At 54.4% G+C, this 17137-nt stretch overlaps 1 protein-coding gene across 1 annotated transcript in view; it reads right to left on the bottom strand.

Moving 5' to 3' along the window:
• Positions 1–307: 307 nt before the first annotated feature.
• The window catches only part of LOC144609292 (phospholipid scramblase 1-like), a 17710-nt gene continuing 880 nt past the window's right edge, over positions 308–17137 (bottom strand). The window contains 5 exon segments of the mRNA XM_078427723.1: positions 308–485; positions 2473–2634; positions 6688–6849; positions 16708–16725; positions 16727–16929. Coding sequence (XP_078283849.1) covers positions 426–485; positions 2473–2634; positions 6688–6849; positions 16708–16725; positions 16727–16929 — 605 coding nt within the window. The 3' untranslated portion in view covers positions 308–425.

The following is a 17137-nucleotide window of genomic DNA, read 5'->3' as shown; positions in this document are numbered from 1 at the left end:
CCGGGCCTACAGTGTCCAGGCCTACACTGTCCGGGCCTACAGCACCCCCCCGGGCCTAATACGGGACAAGGGCAGTCCCGTACAGGACAAACCAATTTAGCCCAAAGTACGGGATGTCCCGGCTAATACGGGACAGTTGGCAACCCTACTACCGAACCAAGGACATCCCCCCTACCCACCCCCCCACCCCTCACACACACACCCCCCCCCCCACCCCAGCCCCTCCCATCCCCGTCCCCAAAGTTGGGAACCACAGCAGGACTAACAGTGGTATTCCTCCATGGTTTTGTGTAAACTGTTGTCCAGCTGTCATCTTGGTGGTCGCCCTTGTATAGTTCCCTGTACGAGTCAGATTTAGAGTCTTGTCAGAAGGCCATTCTTCTCGCCTCCTGCTAGCCCCCCCCCCCCGGCCGGGCGGGCTCCCGTTACTCCCACACTCCTTGCTTCTGATGGCTGCCCCTCCCTCGTTCGAAGAAGATGTAGTCCTACGGGAAAACAGAAGGAGATTGCAGGTCACACCGTGGAAATAACTCTTCTTTGTACCCAAGGGCCGGCCATCGTTTCGCTCAACACCTCCGCTCAGTCCACCCGTACATACCTGATCTCCCGGTTGCTCAGCACTTTAACTCCCCCTCCCATTCCCAATCTGACCTTTCTCTCCTGGGTAGGGTTGCCAACTGTCCCGTATTAGCCGGGACACCCTGTATTTTGGGCTAAATTTGGTTTGTCCCGTATGGGACCGCCCTTGTCCCGTATTAGGCCCGGGGGGCGCTGAAGGTCTGGACACTGTAGGTCTGGACACTAGAGGCTCGAACACTGTAGGCCCAGACACTGTAGGCCCGAACACTGTAGGCCCGGACACTGTAGGCCCAATCAGTGTAGGTCCAGACACTGTAGGCCCGGACACTGTAGGTCCGGACACTGTAGGCCCGAACACTGTAGGCCCGGACACTGTAGGTCCGGACACTGTAGGCCCGAACACTGTAGGCCTGAACACTGGAGGCCCGGACGCTGTAGGTCCGGACACAGTAGGCCCGGACACTGTAGGCCCGGACACTGTAGGTCCGGACACTGTAGGCCCGAACACTGTAGGCCCGGACACTGTAGGCCCGAACACTGTAGGCCTGAACACTGTAGGCCCGGACGCTGTAGGTCCGGACACAGTAGGCCCGGACAATGTAGGCCCTGGCAGTTTAGGTCCCGACACTCTAGGTTTCCAGCATTTTAGCTCACCCAGCCAGCGGCCACGTGTTCCCCCTCCACCAATGGCGGCCGCCCGGGCCGAGAGGCGGGTTGCTATGCAACCTCCGTTAGGCGAACACACTCGGCCCTGCTCCGCGAACAAACTCCGTTAGCCTACACTGTCCGGGCCTACAGTGTCCGGGCCTACAGTGCCTGGGCCTACAGGACTCCTCCGGGCCTAATACGGGACAAGGGCGGTCCCATACGGGACAAACCAATTTGGCCCAATATACAGGATGTCCCGGCTAATACGGGACAGTTGGCAACCCCACTAGCAAACCTGTACGTCTTTGGAGTGTGGGAGGAAACCGGAGCACCCGGAGAAAACCCACGCAGGTCACGGGGAGAACGTGCAAACTCCACACAGACAGCACCCGTAGTCGGGATGGAACCAGGGTCTCTGGCGCTGTGAGGCAGCAACTCTACCGCTGTGCCACCGTGCCACCCGGAGACCTCTGGACCCTGGGTGCAGGCTTCTAGAAACATAGAAACATTGAAACATAGAAAATAGGTGCAGGAGTAGGCCATTTGGCCCTTCGAGCCTGTACGCACCGCCATTCAATATGATCATGGCTGATCATCCAACTCAGTATCCCGTACCTGCCTTCTCTCCATACCCCCTGATCCCTTTAGCCACAAGGGCCACATCTAACTCCCTCTTAAATATAGCCAATGAACTGGCCTCAACTACCTTCTGTGGCAGAGAATTCCACAGATTCACCACTCTCTGTGTGAAAAAAAACTTTCTCATCTCGGTCCTAAAAGACTTCCCCCTTATCCTTAAACTGCGACCCCTTGTTCTGGACTTCCCCAACATCGGGAACAATCTTCCCGCATCTAGCCTCTCCAACCCCTTAAGAATTTTGTAAGTTTCTATAAGATCCCCCCTCAATCTTCTAAATTCCAGCGAGTACAAGCCCAGTCTATCCAGTCTTCCTCATATGAAAGTCCTGCCATCCCAGGGATCAATCTGGTGAACCTTCTCTGTACTCCCTCTAGGGCTAGAATGTCTTTCCTCCAGATTAGGAGACCAAAACTGTACGCAATACTCCAGGTGCGGTCTCACCAAGGCCCTGTACAACTGCAGTAGAACCTCCCTGCTCCGATACTCGAATCCCCTCGCTATGAATGCCAACATACTATTCTGCCCCAGGTGTAGGCCTCAAATTCTACCGCGACGCGCCGCGGTCACGGTGGACGGCGGTGACGTTGTGACGGTGCAGTACGTACGATGAGGAAGCAGGCTCCCATCAGCGTGGCCTTCATCTTCACGTCGAGGTTCATGGGGAACTGCACGCCAAAGTTGTCCGCGTCGGTCAGCACCTCCTTCAGCACGCCGCTCCACTGCTTGCTGATGCGTCCGATGTTCCTCGACTCGTTGGGGGGCTTCACCTAAACCCAGGAGGAGAGACGGGGTGAGACAGGGCGAAACACAGACGCAAAAAACGCCGGAGTGACCCAGCGGGTCAGGCACGCGTCTCTGGAGAGAAGGGACGGGTGGCGTTTCGGGTCGAGACCCTTCTTCAGACTGAGAGTCGGGGGAAAAGAGGGAGTCTCGAGATCACCAGGTCATAAGGAACAGGAGTAGAATTAGGCCATTCGGCCCGTCAAAGTCTACCCCATTCAATCACGGCTGATCTATCTCTCTCCCTCCCGACCCCATTCTCCTACCTTCTCCCCGTAACCCCTGACACCCGCACTGATCAAGCGTCTATCTATCGAAGATGCTGGAGTAACTCAGCGGGACGGGCAGCATCTCCGGAGAGAAGGAACGGGTGACGTTTGGGGTCGAGACCCCTCTTCAGAGTCGACCCGAAACGTCACCCATTCCTTCTCTCCGGAGATGCTGCCCGACCCGCTGAGTTACTCCAGCATTTTGTGTCTACCTTCAGTTTAAACCAGCATCTGCACTTCCTTCCCACACAAGAATCTCTCTCTTTAAAATATCCACAGCCGTCTGTGGCAAAGAATTCCACAGATTCACCACCCTCTGACTAAACAAAAATGTCCTCATCTCTGTCCTAAAAGAACGTCCTTTAATTCTGATAAGAAAGGGGAAGGTGTGAAAACGATAGATCAAAGGAGATGCTGCTGGGGGAATGTAGCGTGGGTCCATTGTTGGCTGAGGGGACGGTGACAATGAGACACACAATCAGTATTATTTCATCAGGGGGACAGTGAAACTGGTCGGACTAGAATGGGGGAGGGAAGGAGGGAGAGGTTTACTTGAAGTTAGAGAAACCAATAATCACACCGCTGGGATTGCAAGCTGTACAAGCGAAATATGCTCACTTAGGGCAGGATTTGGCCATTCGGCCCATCAAGTCTACTCCGCCATTCAATCATGGCCGATCTATCTCTCCCTCCCAACCCCCTTCTCCCCATAACCCCTGACACCCGCACTAATCAAGAATCTGTCTATCTCTGCCTTAAAAACATCCACTGACTTGTGGCCTCCACAGCCGTCTGTGGCAAAGAATCCCACAGATTCACCGCCCCCTGACTAAAGAAATTCCTCCCCATCTCCTTCCTAAAGGCCGCCATTGGTGGAGCGGGAGCACGTGGCCGCTGGCTGGGTGAGGTCACGTGGGGCGCGGGTCGGTGACGTCACCCTTTGTCCCTTATTTGGGAGCGAGGAAGTTGGCAACCTTGCTAATACGGGACAAAGGCGGTTCCCCAATACGGCCAAAAATACGGGATGTCCCGGCTAATACAGGCCTTAGTTTCCCCTGACTCTCAGTCCGAAGAAGGGTCTCGACCCGAAACGTCGCCCATTCCTTCCCTCCAGAGACCCCGTTGAGTTACTCCGGCTTTTTCAGTTTAGTTTAGAGACACAGCGCGGAAACAGGCCCTTCGGCCCATCGAGTCCGCGCCGCCCAGCGATCCTCGCGCACTAACACTATCCCACACACACACACTAGGGACAATTTACATTTCTACCAAGCCCATTAACCTACAAACCCGCACGTCTTTTGGAGTGTGTGGGTCGGGAAACCGACGATCTCGGAGACAACCCACGCGGGTCACGGGGAGAACGTGCAGAAGAGGGCGGTCACGGTGGCGCAGCGGTAGAGTTGCTGCCTCACAGCGCCAGAGACCCAGGTTCGATCCTGACCACGGGCGCTGTCTGTACGGAGTTTGCACGTTCTCCCCGTGACCTGCGTGGGTTTTCTCCAAGATCTTCGGTTTCCTCCCACACTCCAAAGACGTGCAGGTTTGTAGGTTAATTGGCTGGGCAAATGTAAAAATAGTCAATAGACAATAGGTGCAGGAGGAGGCCATTCGGCCCTTCGAGCCAGCACCGCCATTCAATGTGATCACGGCTGATCATTCACAATCAGAACCCCGTTCCTGCCTTCTCCCCATACCCCCTGACTCCGCTATCCTTAAGAGCTCTATCTAGCTCTCTCTTGAATGCATTCAGAGAATTGGCCTCCACTGCCTTCTGAGGCAGAGAATTCCACAGATTCACAACTCTCTGACTGAAAAAGTTTTTCCTCATCTCCGTTCTAAACGGCCGACCCCTTATTCTTAAACTGTGTGTGGCCCCTTGTTCTGGACTCCCCCAACATTGGGAACATGTTTCTTGCCTCTAACGCGTCCAACCCCTTAATAATCTTATACATTTCGATAAGATCCCCTCTCATCCTTCTAAATTCCAGTGTGTACAAGCCTTATTCTTAAACTGTGTGTGGCCCCTGGTTCTGGACTCCCCTAACATTCTTGCTATGGAGGGCGTGCAGCGTAGGTTCACTAGGTTAATTCTCGGAATGGCGGGACTGTCGTATGTTGAAAGGCTGGAGCGATTGGGTTTGTATACACTGGAATTTAGAAGGATGAGGGGGGATCTTATTGAAACATATAAGATAATTAGGGGATTGGACACATTAGAGGCAGAAAACATGTTCCCAATGTTGGGGGAGTCCAGAACAAGGGGCCACAGTTTAAGAATAAGGGGTAGGCCATTTAGAACGGAGATGAGGAAGAACTTTTTCAGTCAGAGAGTGGTGAAGGTGTGGAATTCTCTGCCTCAGAAGGCAGTGGAGGCCAGTTCGTTGGATGCTTTCAAGAGAGAGCTGGATAGAGCTCTTAAGGATAGCGGAGTGAGGGGGTACGGGGAGAAGGCAGGAACGGGGTACTGATTGAGAGTGATCAGCCATGATCGCATTGAATGGCGGTGCTGGCTCGAAGGGCTGAATGGCCTCCTCCTGCACCTATTGTCTATTGTCTATTGTCTATTCCCCAGTGGGTGTGGGACAGTGTTAGTGTGTGGGGATCGCTGGTCGGCGCGGACCCGGTGGGCCGATAGGGCCTGTTTCTGCGCTTTGTCTCTGAACTCTGAACTCCGTGCAGGCAGCGCCCGCAGTCGGGATGGAACCCGGGTCTTGGGTCACAGCTTAAGGATAAGGGGGAAGCTGGGGGGCAGTGTTAGCTGTGAGGAGGATGCTAGGAGGCTGCAGAGTGACTTGGATAGGTTAGGTGAGTGGGCAAAGGCATGGCAGATGCAGTATAATGTGGATAAATGCGAGGTTATCCACTTTGGCGGCAAGAACAGGAAAGCAGAGTATTACCTGAATGGTGGCCGATTAGGAGAAGGGGAGATGCAACGAGACCTGGGTGTCGTGGTGCACCAGTCATTGAAAGTAGGCATGCAGGTGCAGCGGGCAGTGAAGAAAGCCAATGGTATGTTGGCATTCATAGGAAAGGATTTGAGTATAGGAGCAGGGAGGTTCTGCTGCAGTTGTACAGGGCATTGGTGAGACCGCACCTGGAGTATTGCGTACAGTTTTGGTCTCCTAATCTGAGGAAAGACGTTCTTGCCACAGAGGGAGTACAGAGAAGGTTCACCAGATTGATCCCTGGGATGGCAGGACTTTCATATGAAGAAAGACTGGATAGACTCGGCTTGTACTCGCTGGAATTTAGAAGATTGAGGGGGGATCTTATAGAAACTTACAAAATTCTTAAGGGGTTGGACGGGCTAGATGCAGGAAGATTGTTCCCGATGTTGGGGAAGTCCAGAGCAAGGGGTCACAGTTTAAGGATAAGGGGGAAGTCTTTTAGGACCGAGATGAGAAAACATTTTTTTCGCACAGAGAGTGGTGAACCTGTGGAATTCTCTGCCACAGAGGGTAGTTGAGGCCGGTTCATTGGCTATATTTAAGAGGGAGTTAGATGTGGCCCTTGTGGCTAAAGGGATCAGGGGGTATGGAGAGAAGGCAGGTACGGGATACTGAGTTGGATGATCAGCCATGATCATATTGAATGGCGGTGCGTACAGGCTCGAAGGGCCGAATGGCCTCCTCCTGCACCTATTGTCTATGTTTCTATGTTTCTAAGGCAGTGACTCTCCCTCTGCGCCACCGTGTGTTGGCCACATCGATCTATGTGTCGTGTCCTGATGGTCCCCTCCCCCTCCACATGCTCCCCCACCCCCCCTCTCACCTCAAAGGCAACGTCTCCACAGCAGTTGCAGGCGAAACACGGCCCCACCACCCGCAGGACCGTCTGGCGCTCCACGTTCTGGATGGAGAACTTGGGCAGGAAGGGGTGCCAGGTCTGGGTGACGTACCCGATGGTGGTGCCCGGCGGGGCCTGGACCTCCAGCTGCCAGCGAGAGGGAGGGCACTCAGTTTACTCGACCCTTCCTCACACCGCCCGTCGTGCCCACGCACAGAGTCGCAGAGAGCCATGCAGCGTGGAAAGGGTTAACATCCCACACCCCCCCCCTGGACACAGTGCCCCCTGTTGAGTGGCTAAAGGGTTAACACCCACACCCCCCCTGGACACAGCGCCCCCTGTAGAGTGGCTAAAGGGTTAACACTCACACCCCCCCTGGACACAGCGCCCCCTGTAGAGTGGCTAAAGGGTTAACACCCACACCCCCCCTGGACACAGCGCCCCCTGTAGAGTGGCTAAAGGGTTAACACTCACACCCCCCCGGACACAGCGCCCCCTGTAGAGTGGCTAAAGGGTTAACATCCCACACCCCCCCTGGACACAGCGCCCCCTGTAGAGTGGCTAGAGGGTTAACACTCACACCCCCCCTGGACACAGCGCCCCCTGTAGAGTGGCTAAAGGGTTAACGTCCCACACCCCCCCTGGACATAGCGCCCCCTGTAGAGTGGCTAAAGGGTTAACACTCACACCCCCCCTGGACACAGCGCCCCCTGTAGAGTGGCTAAAGGGTTAACACCCACACCCCCCTGGACACAGCGCCCCCTGTAGAGTGGCTAAAGGGTCAACACCCACACCCCCCTGGACACAGCGCCCCCTGTTGAGTGGCTAAAGGGTTAACACCCACCCCCCCCTGGACACAGCGCCCCCTGTAGAGTGGCTAAAGGGTTAACACTCACACCCCCCCCTGGACACAGCGCCCCCTGTTGAGTGGCTAAAGGGTTAACACCCACACCCCCCTGGACATAGCGCCCCCTGTAGAGTGGCTAAAGGGTTAACCCACACCCCCCCTGGACACAGCGCCCCCTGTAGAGTGGCTAAAGGGTTAACACCCACACCCCCCCTGGACACAGCGCCCCCTGTAGAGTGGCTAAAGGGTTAACACTCACACCCCCCCTGGACACAGCGCCCCCTGTAGAGTGGCTAAAGGGTTAACATCCCACACCCCCCCTGGACACAGCGCCCCCTGTAGAGTGGCTAGAGGGTTAACACTCACACCCCCCCTGGACACAGCGCCCCCTGTAGAGTGGCTAAAGGGTTAACGTCCCACACCCCCCCCTGGACATAGCGCCCCCTGTAGAGTGGCTAAAGGGTTAACACTCACACCCCCCCTGGACACAGCGCCCCCTGTAGAGTGGCTAAAGGGTTAACACCCACACCCCCCTGGACACAGCGCCCCCTGTAGAGTGGCTAAAGGGTCAACACCCACACCCCCCTGGACACAGCGCCCCCTGTTGAGTGGCTAAAGGGTTAACACCCACCCCCCCCTGGACACAGCGCCCCCTGTAGAGTGGCTAAAGGGTTAACACTCACACCCCCCCCTGGACACAGCGCCCCCTGTTGAGTGGCTAAAGGGTTAACACCCACACCCCCCTGGACATAGCGCCCCCTGTAGAGTGGCTAAAGGGTTAACCCACACCCCCCCTGGACACAGCGCCCCCTGTAGAGTGGCTAAAGGGTTAACACCCACACCCCCCCTGGACACAGCGCCCCCTGTAGAGTGGCTAAAGGGTTAACACCCACACCCCCCCCTGGACACAGCGCCCCCTGTAGAGTGGCTAAAGGGTTAACACTCACAACCCCCCTGGACACAGCGCCCCCTGTAGAGTGGCTAAAGGGTTAACACAGACCCACCCCTGTACACAATCCCCTGTAGAGCAGTGAAAGGGTTAACACAGACCCACTCCTATACACAGTGCCCTTGTAAGGAAAGGGTTAATACAGACCCACTCCTTTACACAGTGCCCTTGTAAGGAAAGGGTTAATACAGACCCACTCCTTTACAGTGTCCTTGTAATGAAAGGGTTAACACTGACACGCTCCTGATCACAGTACCTCTGTACAGTAGTGTAAGGGTTAACACAGACCCACCCCTGTACACAGTGTCCTTGTAGTGAAAGGGTTAACACAGACACACTCCTACACACAGTGCCACCGTAGAGCGGTGAAAGGGTTAACATAGGCCCACCCCGTACACAGTGCCCTTGTAGTGAAAGGGTTAACATAGGCCCACCCCTGATCACAGTGTCCTTGTAGTGTAAGGGTTAACACAGACCTACTCCTGTACACAGTGTCCTTGTAGTGTAAGGGTTAACACAGACCTACTCCTGTACACAGTGTCCTTGTAGTGTAAGGGTTAACACAGACCTACTCCTGTACACAGTGTCCCTATAGTGAAAGGGTTAACACAGACCCACTCCTGTACAGTGTCCCTGTGGAGCAGTGAAAGGGTTAACACAGACCCATTCCTGATCACAGTACCTCTGTACAGCAGTGTAAGGGTTAACACAGACCCCCCACCCCTGTGCACAGTGTCCCTGTAAGGAAAGGGTTAACACAGACCCACTCCTGATCGGTGTCCTTGTAGTGAAAGGGTTAACACAGACCTACTCCCGATCACAGTGTCCTTGTAGTGTAAGGGTTAACACAGACCCCCACCCCTGTACACAGTGTCCTTGTAGTGAAAGGGTTAACACAGACCCCCACCCCTGTACACAGTGTCCTTGTAGTGAAAGGGTTAACATAGGCCCACCCCTGTACACAGTGTCCTTGTAGTGAAAGGGTTAACACAGACCCCCACCCCTGCACACAGTGTCCTTGTAGTGAAAGGGTTAACACAGACCCCCACTCCCGTACACAGTGTCCTTGTAGTGAAAGGGTTAAGACAGACCCACCCCTGTACACAGATGATGGACTCTGTTCTCTGCCCAGCCCAGGCTTCTCTTATCCACTGTGTTTACACTGACCCAGGCTTCTCATGTCCACTGTGTTTACACTGACCCAGGCTTCTCATGTCCACTGTGTTCACACTGACCCAGGCTTCTCATGTCCACTGTGTTCACACTGACCCAGGCTTCTCATGTCCACTGTGTTTACACTGACTCTGGCACTAAGCCACCCTTAAGGTTTACGACACACCATTAAACTGTTTAACAGGTCACAGAGTGACACAGCGTGGAAACAGGCCCTTCGGCCCAACTTGCCCACACCGGCCAATATGTCCCATCTACACTAGTCCCACCTGCCCGCGTTTGGCCCACATCCCTCCAAACCCGTCCTATCCATGTACCTGTCCAACTGTCTCTTAAACGTTGGGATAGTCCCAGCCTCAACTACCTCCTCCGGCAGCTCGTTCCATACACCCACCACCCTCTGTGTGGAAACGTCACCCCTCAGATTCCTATTAAATCTTTTCCCCTTCACCTTGAACCTGTGTCCTCTGGTCCTCGATTCCCCTACTCTGGGCAAGAAATTCTGTGCGTCTACCCGATCTATTCCCCTCGTGATTTTGTACACCTCTATAAGATCACCCCTCATCCTCCTGCGCTCCAGGGAATAGAGACCCAGCCTGCCTCAACCTCTCCCTGTAGCTCACACCCTCTAGTCCTGGCAACATCCTCGTAAATCTTCTATGCGCCTTTCCAGCTTGACAACATATCTCCTATAGCACCGTGCCCAGAACAGAGCACAATACTCTAAATGTGGCCTTACCGATGTCTTATACAACTGCAACATGACCTCCCAACGTCTAGCACGGTACGATTTGGTTGGGTAGCACATAGGGTTGCCAACTGTCCCGTATTAGCCGGGACATCCTGTATTTTGGGCTAAATTGGTTTGTCCCGTACTGGACCGCCCTTGTCCCGTATTAGGCCCGGGGGCGCGCTGCAGGCCCGGACACTGTAGGCCCGGACGCTGAAGGCCCGGACGCTGAAGGCCCGGACGCTGTAGGCCCGGACGCTGTAGGCCCGGACGCTGTAGGCCTGGACGCTGAAGGCCCGGACGCTGTAGGCCCGGATGCTGAAGGCCCGGACGCTGTAGGCCCGGACGCTGTAGGCCCGGACGCTGTAGGCCCGGACGCTGTAGGCCCGGACACTGAAGGCCCGGACACTGTAGGCCTGGACACTGCAGGCCCCGATGTTGTAGGTCCCGACAGTTTAGGTCTTGACACTCTAGGTTTCTGACATTTTAGCTCCGGACACTGTAGGCCCGGACAGTGTAGGCCCGGAGGCCCAGGCGCCGCCTAACGGGGGTTGCTTAGCAACCTGCCTCCCGGCCCGGGCGGCCGCCATTGGTGGAGTGGGAGCACGTGGCCGCTGGCTGGGTGAGGTCACGTGGGGCGGTGACGTCACCTTGTCCCGTATTTGGGAGTGAGATAGTTGGCAACCATAGTGGCACATAAAGCAAAGGTTTTCACTGTCTCTCGGTATCTGTGTCCCCCACAACTCTCACCGATTTGTACAGATGCTCCGTGGCAAAATATTTCACCAGAAGTAGACACACAATGCTGGAGTAACTCAGCGGGACAGGCATCGTCTCTGGAGAGAAGGAATGGGTGACGTTTCCGGTCGAGATTCTAGCCATCCCAGCCTTTCACTATGGCTCAGACACAGTCAATAGTTCTACTATCCTCCTGATTAATATCGCTGATTGTAGTACCTTCCTCTCAGCTAACAATGAACCGTTCTTCATTTCCATATCATGATCCGCCTTGATCAGTCCTTTTCACACCGTACCCGTCCTGATTTGAGGAAGGACGTCCTTGCTATTGAGGCAGTGCGGCGTAGGTTCACCAGGTTAATCCCCGGGATGGCGGGACTGTCACGTGAGGAAAGATTGGAAAGACTGGGCTTGTATTCACTGGAGTTTAGAAGGATGAGAGGGGATCTTATAGAGACGTATAAAATTATAAAAGGACTGGACAAGCTAGATGCAGGAAAAATATTCCCAATGTTGAGGGAGTCCAGAACCAGGGGCCACACACACACACAGTCTAAGAATAAAGGGGAGGCCATTTAAAACTGAGGTGAGAAGGAACTTTTTCACTCAGAGAGTTGTGGAATTCTCTGCCACAGAGGGCAGTGGAGGCCGATTCACTGGATGGATTTAAGAGAGAGTTGGATAGAGCTCTAGGGGCTAGCGGAATCAAGGGGTATGGGGAGAAGGCAGGCACGGGTTACTGATTGTGGACGATCAGCCGTGATCACAACGAATGGCGGTGCTGGCTCGAAGGGCCAAATGGCTTCCTCCTGCACCTATCCACTGTGTGAGGGTCAGGATCGAACCCCAGATCTCTAGCTCTACCCTCTGATAAGGCACCAGCAAGAAGGATCACTGTAAAGGCCTGTCTTTCAGCCCCCAAGGCAATGTCTCAGTGAGAAGGCATCGGCATTCTGAGTCAGTCAGGGACTTAAAAAGCTTTGTTGTTTTTTTGTTTTAAAAAACACTCTTGACGTTCGCACATTCTGTGGTTACAAACGTGTATTTGTGTAGCTCCACGTAGCTTTAAGCCATCGGCTGGCCTGCCCACACCCTCAGTGCGTCCATCTGCTCCCACACAAGGGAGGGCCTGAATTCGAGAAGGCTGACTCACTCGCTAGGCCCCACCTAGCAACCGGCCGATCGCGAGGAATGTGGAGACTCTGGATTCAGCCGAGCAAATGTTTGTGCCGGAGGAGAGGATTGGAAGTGGGATTTCAGCCTGGGCTTGGGCGTAGGGGTTGCCAACTTTCTCACTCCCAGATAAGGGACAATGGGTGACGTCACCTGACCCAGCCAGCGGCCACGTGCTCCCGCTCGAACAATGGCGGCCGCCCGGGCCGGGAAGCGGGTTGCTACACAACCTCCATTAGGCGGTGCCCAGGCCTCCGGGCCTACAGTGTCCGGGCCTACAGCGCCCACCGGGCCTAATAAGGGTCAATGGCAGTCCCAATAGACAATGGACAATAGGTGCAGGAGGAGGCCATTCGGCCCTTCGAGCCAGCACTGCCATTCAATGTGATCATGGCTGATCATTCTCAATCAGTACCCCGTTCCTGCCCTCTCCCCGTACCCCCTGACTCCGCTATCCTTAAGAGCTCTATCTAGCTCTCTCTTGAATGCATTCAGAGAATTGGCCTCCACTAGCTTCTGAGGCAGAGAATTCCACAGATTCACAACTCTCTGACTGAAAAGGTTTTTCCTCATCTCCGTTCTAAACGGCCGACCCCTTATTCTTAAACTGTGTGTGGCCCCTTGTTCTGGATTCGAAGGCCCCTTGTACGGGACAGACCAATTTAGCCCAATGTATGGGATGTCCCGGCTAATACGGGACGATTGGCAACCCTACTTGGGCGGGGGAAGGGCATTTTATCCAAAATGGCCACCCAAAGAAGGGTCTCGACCCGAAACGTCACCAATTCCTTTTCTCCAGAGGCGCTGCCTGACCCGCTGAGTTACTCCAGCAATTTTGTGCCCATCTTCAGTGGTCATTAGGGATAGGAGTAGAATTAGGCCATTCGGCCCATCAAGTCCACTCCGCCATTCAATCACGGCTGGTCTATCTCTCCCTCCTAACCCGATTCTCCTGCCTTCTCCCCGTAACCCCTGACACACGCACTAATCAAGAATCTATCTATCTTTGCCTTAAAAACATCCACTGACTTGTGGCCTCCACAGCCGTCGGTGGCAAAGAATCCCACAGATTCACCACCACCTGACTGACAAAATTTCGCCTCATCTCCTTCCTAAAGGAACGTCCTAGAATTCCTTGAGGCAATAGACAATAGACGCAGGAGTAGGCCATTCGGCCCTTCGAGCCAGCACCACCATTCAATGTGATCATGGCTGATCATTCTCAATCAGTACCCCCGTTCCTGCCTTCTCCCCATACTCCCTGACACCACTATCCTTAAGAGCTCTATCTAGCTCTCTCTTGAATGCATTCAGAGACTTGGCCTCCACTGCCTTCTGAGGCAGAGAATTTCACAGATTCACAACTCTCTGACTGAAAAGGTTTTTCCTCATCTCCGTTCTAAATGGCCGACCCCTTATTCTTAAACTGTGTGTGGCCCCTGGTTCTGGACTCCCCCAACATTGGAAACATGTTTCCTGCCTCTAACGTGTCCAACCCCTTAATAATCTTATACGTTTCGATAAGATCCCCTGTCATCCTTCTAAATTCCAGTGTATACAAGCCTAGTCGCTCCAGTCTTTCAATATATGACAGTCCCGCCATTCCGGGAATTAACCTGGTGAACCTACGCTGCACGCCCTCAATAGCAAGAATATCCTTCCTCAAATTTGGAGACCAAAACTGCACACAGTACTCCAGGTGCGGTCTCACTAGGGCCCTGTACAACTGCAGAAGGACCTCTTTGCTCCTATACTCAACTCCTCTTGTTATGAAGGCCATCAGAGGGAGACCCATGGGGTCACGGGGAGAACATGCAAACTCCACACATGCGCACACACATGTGTATGTATGTGTGTGTAATCACAAGATGCAGTGGAAAATGAAAACAGAGAAGGCAGGGACACATTAAATGGGTGAGCCAGGGTCAGGCTAAGTCCCTTTTGTCCTTTATGGGGATATTGAAGGATATCACCCCTCCATGTTTTAGTGATAGGGTGCGGAAACAGGCCCTTCGGCCCACCGGGTCCGCGCCAACCAGCCATCCCCGCACATCAACACTATCCTACACCCACTGGGGACAATTTGTACATTTACCGAGCCAATTGACCGACAAACCTGGAGCGTGGGAGGAAACCGAAGATCTCGGAGAAAACCCACGCGGGTCACGGGGAGAACGTGCAAACTCCGTACAGACGGCGCCCGTGGTCGGGATCGAACCCGGGCCTCCGGCGCTGCATTCGCCGTAAGGCGGCGACTCTACCGCTGAGCCACCGTGAGCGCCCTTCAAACCCGCTGTGTTACTCCGGCACTCTGTGTCTGCGTTCCATTTTTTTTGTGTTTACGTCACGTTGTGGCTAATCCTGTTCGTACAAGTCTAGCCTGCCAAGCAAGTGACGCCCACCCCACCCTTGACAAGTCCTTACACGAACCAAGCAAGTTATCACGCTGGTAACTGCGTCAATGAAGCCATCTTAACACGTCCTATCACAAACATTCCCTTTGCTCTACACATCTCCCCCCCCCCCTACCCCCCAACCTGGGGTTGCCAACTTTCTCACTCCCAAATAAGGGACAAAGGTGATGTCACTGCCCCTCTGTGAATCTCCATCTCTCCTTCCTGCAGATCCCGGAATGGCGGGACTGTCGTACGTTGAAAGACTGGAACGACTAGGCTTGTATACACTGGAATTTAGAAGGATGAGAGGGGATCTTATCGAAACGTATAAGATTATTAAAGGGTTGGACACGTTAGAGGCAGGAAACATGTTCCCGATGTTTGGGGAGTCCAGAACCAGGGGCCACACAGTTTATTTAAGAATAAGGGGTAGGCCATTTAGAACGGAGATGAGGAAAAACTTTTTCACTCAGAGAGAGTTGTGAATCTGTGGAATTCTCTGCCTCAGAAGGCAGTGGAGGCCAATTCTCTGGATGCTTTCAAGAGAGAGCTAGATAGAGCTGTTAAAGATAGGGGGTATGGGGAGAGGGCAGGAACGGGGTACTGATTGTGGATGATCAGCCATGATCACAATGAATGGCGGTGCTGGCTCGAAGGGCCGAATGGCCTCCTCCTGCACCTATTGTCTATTGACTATTGTCTTTACAACTCTCCATCTCCCCACCTCTCTTCACATATCTCTCCACACCTCTCCACATCTCTCCCCACACCTCCAAAGCCCCCTTCCCCCCCAATGCCCCTGCCTCTCTCTCAATCCCTCCCCCACCCAAGTGGCACCAGCTTCTCGTTCTCACCCAGCAACCTCACCCAATCCAATCCAACCCAACCTCACCCAACCCAACCCAACCTTATCCAACCCCACCCAACACATCCCAACCTCACCCAACTCAACCCAACCTCACCCAACTCAACAACGCCATCCAACCCAACCTAACCCAATGTTACCCAACCCAACCTCACCCAACCCAACCTTACCCAACCCAACACAACCTCACCCAACCCAACTCACCCAACTCAACCCAACCTCACCCAACCCAACCCAACCTCATCCATCCCAACCCAACCTCACCCAACCCAACCTCACCCAACCCAACAACGCCACCCAACCCAACCTAACCCAATGTCACCCAACCCAACCTCACCCAACTCAACTTCCCCAACCCAACCCGAATGTCATCCAACCCAACCTCACCCAACCCAACCTCACCCAACCCAACCTCACCCAACTCAACCCAACCTCACCCAACTCAACCCAACCTCATCCAACCCAACCCAACCTCACCCAACCCAACTCAACCCAACCTCACCCAACCCAACAACGCCACCCAACCCAACCTAACCCAATGTCACCCAACCCAACCTCACCAAACCCAACCTTACCCAACCCAAACCAACCTTATCCAACCCCACCCAACACAACCTAACCTCACCCAACCCCAACACAACCTCACCCAACCCAACCCAACCTCACAAACTCAACCCAACCTCACCCAACCCAACCCAACACAACCTCACCCAACTCAACCCAACCTCACCCAACCCAACCTCACCCAACCCAACCCAACCTCACCCAACCCAACCCAATGTCACCCAACCCAACCCAACCTCACCCAATCCAACGCAAACTCACCCAATCCAACCCAACCTTATCCAACCCCACCCAACACAACCCAACCTCACCCAACACATCCCAACCTCACCCAACACATCCCAACCTCACCCAACTCAACCCAACCCAACCCAACTCAACAACGCCATCCAACCCAACCTAACCCAATGTCACCCAACCCAAACTCACCCAACCCAACCGTCATCCAACCCAACCTCACCCAACCCAACCTCACCCAACTCAACCCAACCCAACCCAACCTCACCCAACCCAATCTAACCCAACCCAACCTCACCCAACATGGGCACGAGGCCCGGCCGTGGAACCTACCTCCTGGAGGCAGCAAGGGGAACCAGCAGCTGGCGCACTTGAAGGGGCGGACCAGATGGATGACCTCCCGGTCGTTGTTGTCCAGCAGCTTCATGTGGAAGTATCGCAGGGAGCCACAGCAGTTGCGGGTGCAGCAGTCACTCTTCTCCTTGGCACTGTAGATCTTCTGGCCCAGGCTGTTCTTGATCACGTACTTGTTCTTGGTCTCGAACTTCAGAAGGGCTGGCGGGGGGAGAGGGGAGGAGGTGGCGTGGTTTAGTCTCGGCCCCAAACATGCCTTCCTTCTCCCCGGCGATGCTGCCCGTCCCGCTGAGTTACTCCAGCACTTTGTGTCTACCTTCGTTTTTAAACAGGCGTCTGCAGTTCCTACCCTACAAGGTTCCCAGTTTAGCCCGGTTTAGAGAAACGGCGCAGAAGCGGGCCCTTGGGG

Source organism: Rhinoraja longicauda, chromosome 34 (assembly GCF_053455715.1).
Source record: "Rhinoraja longicauda isolate Sanriku21f chromosome 34, sRhiLon1.1, whole genome shotgun sequence".
Taxonomy (NCBI): Eukaryota; Metazoa; Chordata; class Chondrichthyes; order Rajiformes; family Arhynchobatidae; genus Rhinoraja; species Rhinoraja longicauda.
The sequence above is the reverse complement of the archived record's forward strand: the minus strand, read 5'-3'. Positions and strand labels throughout refer to the sequence as shown.